General features: G+C 53.5%; 1 protein-coding gene across 1 annotated transcript; it reads right to left on the bottom strand.

The window, feature by feature from the left end:
• Positions 1–4,581: 4,581 nt before the first annotated feature.
• Positions 4,582–6,102, bottom strand: LOC137458964 (inositol 1,4,5-trisphosphate receptor-interacting protein-like 1). Its single transcript, XM_068170251.1, has one exon. The coding sequence runs from the start codon at positions 6,100–6,102 to the stop codon at positions 4,582–4,584; it is 1,521 nt and encodes a 506-aa protein (XP_068026352.1).
• Between the last annotated feature and the right edge of the window lie 372 nt (positions 6,103–6,474).

Below are 6,474 nucleotides of genomic sequence, written 5' to 3'. Positions count from 1 at the left end.
CTGTCCCTTGCTAGCAGTTACACAAAAGCTTAATCTGCAGGAATATTGACCTGCAAAACCATGCACCAGGCAAACACAGATCTTTACCATCATAACTGTCCTTCAACATTGAAAAGATTGCTGACCACATCTTAAAAATAAAACAGCCACGTAGAATAGCTGGGCTGTTGCACTTCTTCTGATCTTGCTTCTTAAAGACTTGTCTGGTTTTATGCCAGCTTTCCTTCTTTCTTCTACCCTGTATTTCTAACATACCTCCAGTCTGCAGTAAAATTCTGAAAAGCTCTGAAGAATATCCAGAAGGTGGAATTTGGTACAGAGAAAACCCTTAGAAGCTAATTGTTCATGTCATGAGTGAAAAACACCACCACAGCTTGCCATGGAGTGTAACTGGCTGCAATTCCTTTCTAGGCATTTAGGCACGGGTTTCTAACAGCCACACTCTTCTTAATACACCCCAGATCTTTGGCTTTCCTTTTCCACCTACCAGACAGTTCCTCCCCCAAGGCTTGTTCCATACTCAACAGAGAAACCTTCTGCCAAGGTGTGCAGCCTCAGCCTCTCAGCTGGCCTCTGAACACTGGGAGCTGAATTCTGCCTCTCCTTGGGGTGGGTGCAGGTGTGTGACAAGGGTCTTGTTTCCTGACAATGGTCAAAGACCATCAAGACAGAGGAGCTCAGGGGGGTCAGGAGAACCATTCCATTTTTCTGGCAGATCAGCAGTCCTGCTGATCCAGGCCTGAGCCCTCTCTTCTCCCAGCTGTATAGCAGCAGTTCCTTCCCTCTGCCCTTGCGTGCCCTGTGTCCCCCACCAGCTCGAAGGTGCTGGGCTGGAGCTGTACTACCCTGTGTGTCCGTGTCTTTCCTGCTCTGAAGAGGCCAGAAGGGGACACAGGAGTCCCCATGCATCCACAAAAGTGCCAAATAGCAGAGGAGAGCTTAGGTTGTTGGTGTTGGTGTTGGTTTTATTTGTTTGGATGTTTATGTGTGTGTGGGGGGGGGTGGGGGGGTGGGGGGGTGGGGTGTTGATAAGCAATTACAACGTTTCCTAAAGAGGCCAAAACCTTTGAGAACTGTCTGAACCCATCCTGAAATGTCTTCTCCAGCAGGAGAGCTGTTTCTCCATCTGGAATGGGATGGAAGAAGGATGGAGAGTGTCTGCTTTCTTGGAGGGTCTGCTGGTGTTCCGCGATCTTCACTGCCGGTCTGGTGTGGCTGCATCTCGACCCACACCTTTGGTGGCCGAGCAGAGAGCTCGCTGTGGACATCCACCCTGCTCGGCCCGTGGCCAGGGCCCATTAACCTGGGTGGTGATGCAGGGGAGTCCCCAAAGCTGCCGTGGTCTCCAGAGGTGTTGGGCGGTCTCGATGGCCTCTGCCCATCTCCGACGGTCTCCAGAGCTGCGCCCCGGCGTCGCTCGTTGCACTCCCTTGGCCCCACGGCCAGGCCCCAGAGTAGCCTGGGTGGAGGGGCAGGGCAGGGCAGGGCAGGGCAGTCCAGCAGGCTCCGGTGGGCTCCGACGCCCTCCGATGGTGTCCGGCGGTATCGATGGTCTGCGGGGCTGCCTTGGGTTGCCTTCGCTCTCCAGGGGAGTGGCGCCGCTGCAGTGGGGCTGCCAGCAGCAGATGGCAGCCGCTCTCCTCACCTCTTCCCCAGGGCTCAGGGCAGAGCATGTCCTGATGCCCTTCATGCGGGCCGGGCTAGGGGGTGTCACGGCAGGGCTCCGCTGCGGCCGGGCGAGGTCTGGCAGGCGCCCGACGCCGCTGGGGTTGGGCCTGCCGACAGCCGGTGCCGTCGGAGGGGCCGCTGCCCCTTGTTTAGAGCCAGGGGCTTAGAGGGTGTCGGGGAGCCGCCGGCAGTCCTCCGGCTCTCTGGGCCCCGTGGTGCATGAGCCAGGGTGGAGTAGTGCCCTGTGAAGCTAGATATGGGTGAGGAGGATGGCTCCAGCGGCATTGCCTGGGGCTGGTTTTGAAGAGGATCCACCTCCATGGCCTCTTGATGCTCTGAAGGTGCAGTCATCCAGGTGTTCACCTCCGTGGGCTCATGCCCATTCTCTGGGGCTTTGACTTCCAAGGGCTGGATGCACTTGCTGCAGCTGTTGCTGTTCTTGTCAGCCCTCTGCAGGTTTTGGAGGAGCGAAGACATCACCAGACCTTCCAGTCACCTCAGCTGTCCAGCGGACTGTGGGCCTCTAACCCTGCCTGAGACGATCCAGTGACCCCTTCGCAATCATCCACCTGACTATGGCCTCTCAGTCTCATTCCAGGGGCTACGATGGTCCCTTCTTAATGGCAGCACATTGACACAAGGCTCTCCATGGTGTTTCAGCAGCTCCACTGCCCTGTTCTCAGTGGCAGCACACTGACCGTGGGCTCTCAGTGGTGTTTCAGAGGCTCCAATGCCCTGTTCTCGATGGCACCTCAATGGCTGTGGGCTCTCAATGGTGTTTCAGCAGCTCCAATGCCCTATTCTCAATGGCAGCACTCTGACTGAAGGCTCTCCATGGTGTTTCAGAGGCTCCAATGGTCTCTTCTCTCTCATCTCACTGACTTCGGGCTCTCGCTCTCACTTGGCTTAGGCAGATCCTCCTCTCCCAAGCATGTTTGGTGTCAAGAATATGGGTGCACAGCAGTGGAAATTCCTGTGGCCAAGGGGGTAGAAGGCCCCACTGGTAGTGATCGTTGAAGGCCCCACCGGAGGAGGCCCTTTAATACCTGTAGGCAATCAAGAAGAGGTATAGATGCAACAGATAATTTAGAGAAGGTGAATAATGAACTATTTTTGTGTAATAGAGCAAATGACACGCATGTAGAGGTTTTGATTAAACAACAATAGATTCATATTCTCTGCTATCATTGGTAAGGTCTTTGTCAATACATAGGGGGTGGTATGACCAATTGATTCCTCCAAGGAAGAGCTGTCCTGGAATTTTGCTGGACCCTTCTCCTCACAGCTGTGTACCTGCTGTGTGCACACAAAAAGGCAGACTCTGCTGTTCCTTCTTCTAATCTGACTGCCTGTTGCCCGATGCAGAGTTCCCTGGGAGTGAAGTATTTGCCTCAGTGAGTATGCAGTAAGTGCTCTTCAAACTATTACACCGGCTTGCAGCACATTGTCTGGGAGATAACAGTAAAAATTAACTTCAGCATTAAAATAAATTGATCTTTTGGCTTACCTTAAATACATCCTGGGGTCTCCTACACTTGTCACCATTTCTTTCTCCATCTCAATTTAATGACATCTTGTGGGGAAAAAAGTAAAGCAGTGAGTCTCCAGCTATTTCCACCCCCATCTGTATTTTCATACACACAAAAATTTCCGTTTTATGGTTAATTATATTTGCGGTGGTTGGGCCATGACAGGGGGCCCACTAAAGCTGCTCTCTAGCGCTCCCCTTCCTAGATGGACAGGGGGGAGGGGAACATAGCAAAGGCCAGTAATAAGATGGAAGGAATTTAAGAATGCTAAGCACGAGCAAAGGCCGTCCCAGAAGCACAAGCAAAGAGAGGTTATTCCCTACTTACCATCAGCAGATGGTCTTGGGGCACTCTCGGGAAGCAGGGTTCTGCGCCTAGCAGTGGCTCTGAAGGACAGACGCCACGGACGCCACACGTCCTTCTTTCACTTCATGTAGACATCAGAGTGGGCCTCACACGGCACAGCCTAGAAGGATCAAGAGATCATAAATGTGCTTCCCTCTATATGGCCTGAAATACAGTCAGAGTACATAGGAAGTGGAGCAGGACCTGGATTCTGGTAAAAAAAGCTTCCCAAAGCTGCCAAAATCTTACGAAGAAGGCTACAGGAGGCAGCCTGAGCTGCCCGCTGACCCAAGCTAGGCCTGCTGCCAAAAAAGGAGAGCAGGCGTTGGAAGAGCAGGGCTCTTGTGGAGCCTGCCACAGCCAGGCCCCCTGAGCTGACTGACTCATTGATCACTCCTCACACTGATCAAAGATCTTGGCAGTGTTCAGCCATATGCTGTCACTGGATTTCCATTGGGGGTGTCCCAGATGCAGCCTTGAGGAGCGCCTCTTGCACTACACAACTGCCGTTAGGCCACTGCTTCTCCAGAATGTGGCACGGACAGATGAGTGTGTGCCTTGAACTGCGTTGCCCAAGGGTCATGCTGCAGGGTTCTGAGGGCTTGCTTTGCCTGTGACTCCCCATGACAGACTAAGGAACCCACTTGACAGTTCCTGCCTGCACAGGCAACCTAGAGAACTGTGGAGAGGTAGAATATCTTGTGATTGCCCCATGGCAGGAACCCAAGGTCAGGGAGCCTTACTTACAAAACTGGTGAAATGAAATCCCTTCACCTCAGCTCTTCTGCCAAGGTGCTCAGCCCAATGCTGCAGCAGGTGAGCAGTGCCCAGCGCGACTCTGTGGGAGGTGAGCAGTCAGCAAACTATACCCACGCTTCCCTGCAAAGTAAAACACAGACACAGATGCAGCATTTGCTCAGACACAACAATTATTTACATCTAGGAAGAGAGGGGAAAGATCCCAGAAAACATGGATGCTGTGGAAGAGGCAAGGTACAGTCATGTCCAGGTGGTGATACAGACCTGTGGTCGGCGCAGCTCACCGCATGACTGTGGAGGCTCGTCTGCTGGTGGAGACCCCCTGGTACAGCCTGTTCATGAGCCTGTCCTGAATCTCCTCAAACTGTCTCAATGCCTTGGTATGGGCAGCCTGATCCTGCACCAGATGCTCCAAGAGGTTGGGTGGCTCGTATGTTTGGAAGTCTGGAGGCAAGATGATCTCCTTGGGCATCTCTGCATTGCCAAAGAAGAAGAAGTTGAGCTTCTTCTGTTCCAGACAGCAGTGCAGGTAGCTCATGATATCTCCCAGGCGCATGATGCAGTCCCGTCTGCACCATCCTGACACGGGTGTGGTGTTGAGGAGGTGCATGACCACTGTCTTGAGGATATAGAGGGAAATGTCTGTGCCCTCCAGGATGGAGGTGCAGAGATGAAGGCATTTGAGATGGAAGCTGCCGTGTGGGACCTGTCTGGCCATGTGGCTGAAGAACTTCTTCTCTGCCACAAGGTAGTTCATTGTCCACACCGTGCTTGGGCTGTCTGCTTCAGGAAGACTGCTGAGGAAGATATCTGAGTCACCTTGCTGCACCCCAAACAAGATCTCAAGAATGAGGCTACTCCCGGAGTCACTTTTCAGCTGCAGCATGCAGGTGGTCTGGCTGTAGGGCAGCACATTCATCTTGTAGCGTCGTGACTGAGGCAATGCCATCCAGGCTTTCTTCACCAAATCCTGGAACCACTCTGCAACTTTCTCCACATCTAGGTATGAGTGGGTACAGAGGATGTCTAGGACCTTGGGTGCCTTCTTTATCCTCCTCAGCTGCTTCTGAGTGCTGTGGAGGAAGCACAGACTGTTCTGTCCCCCACAGCTGCATTCCAGCTCCACATGGATGCGGGATTGAGTGCCTGGAATCTGGCAGCAGTTGCACAGTGTCTGTATCCAGAACTTGTGGCCAGTGGGGGCTTTCAGGGGCACCAGCATGTGGTAGATAACATTGTCAACCTCACAGGGACTCCATCCTTCAAATGTGCTGTCCACACCAATGGCCTCCTGCAGCACGGGCAAGAAAGTGTTTGACAGCTGAATTCGCAAGACCTGCAGGAGGTCATCCATCAGCCCCTTTACCACCTCGCTCCTGGAGATTATTTTCTGCAGAGGCCACTGGATACGCCTGCCATGGCATGAAAGGATGGCAAAAATCCTGTCTTCTGCATCAATTTCTTCCTCATCATCCTCATATGTGCTGCTGATTGAGATCTCATTCATGCTGCGCACTGAGTCTGTCTCACGGCATCTTTTCCTGAGCCACCAGCAGAGCCAAAACAGGAGGACTAGCACTCCAGCAATGGCGGCAAAGAGCACAGCTGCCCAGGTTGTGATGCTCTGCTCCTGAGGCCTCTGCTGCAGGATCATGGGCACCAGGCTCCACTGAGGTCGGCTTCTCCTCTCCATCTCCTCCATCAGACGAGTCATCTCCTGGTTCATCTCCTTCTCGCGCTCCTCCATGTGCTTCCATGCGGCCTCATCCAGCTTCTCCTGAACCTTCACTGAGAAAAGCATTAGGCCTTGCAGAAGCAAAGCGAGGACCTTTGTAGCAGCCATGGCCTGCAGGAAAAGGGAGAGAAAGAATTCAGTGGGGCTGAGGAAGGAGGGAGTTCTTTTTTGACAGCAACTAGAGGAGCTGCAGGAACTGGGGAGAGGTAGGAACTCAAGGGCCGCAGGCAGCTGGGATGCAGCAAGGGTCTATATCCAGCCCCAGCATCAGCAGCACTCGGCTCAGGGTGCTCCTGTGAGCACCTGGTGCCTTAGTGCAGGGTGAGGCCTCCTATGTCCCAGGGAGCTACCCCTCTGCCTTGGCTCTCATCCACCCTCCCCTCCCTACACCCACACTTACTGTTAGCCGAAGCTCTACTGAGGCACAGCTGCCCAGTG

This window comes from Melanerpes formicivorus, unplaced genomic scaffold, assembly GCF_026170545.1.
Source record: "Melanerpes formicivorus ecotype bairdi unplaced genomic scaffold, bMelFor1.0.p_v2 SCAF_302, whole genome shotgun sequence".
NCBI classification, from domain to species: domain Eukaryota; kingdom Metazoa; phylum Chordata; class Aves; order Piciformes; family Picidae; genus Melanerpes; species Melanerpes formicivorus.
This window is presented reverse-complemented; position numbering and strand designations above follow the sequence as displayed.

Coding starts and splice junctions, on each gene's coding strand:
- LOC137458964 (XM_068170251.1), bottom strand. CDS start 6,102: ATGCTTTTCTCAGTGAAGGTTCAGGAGAAGCTGGATGAGGCCGCATGG.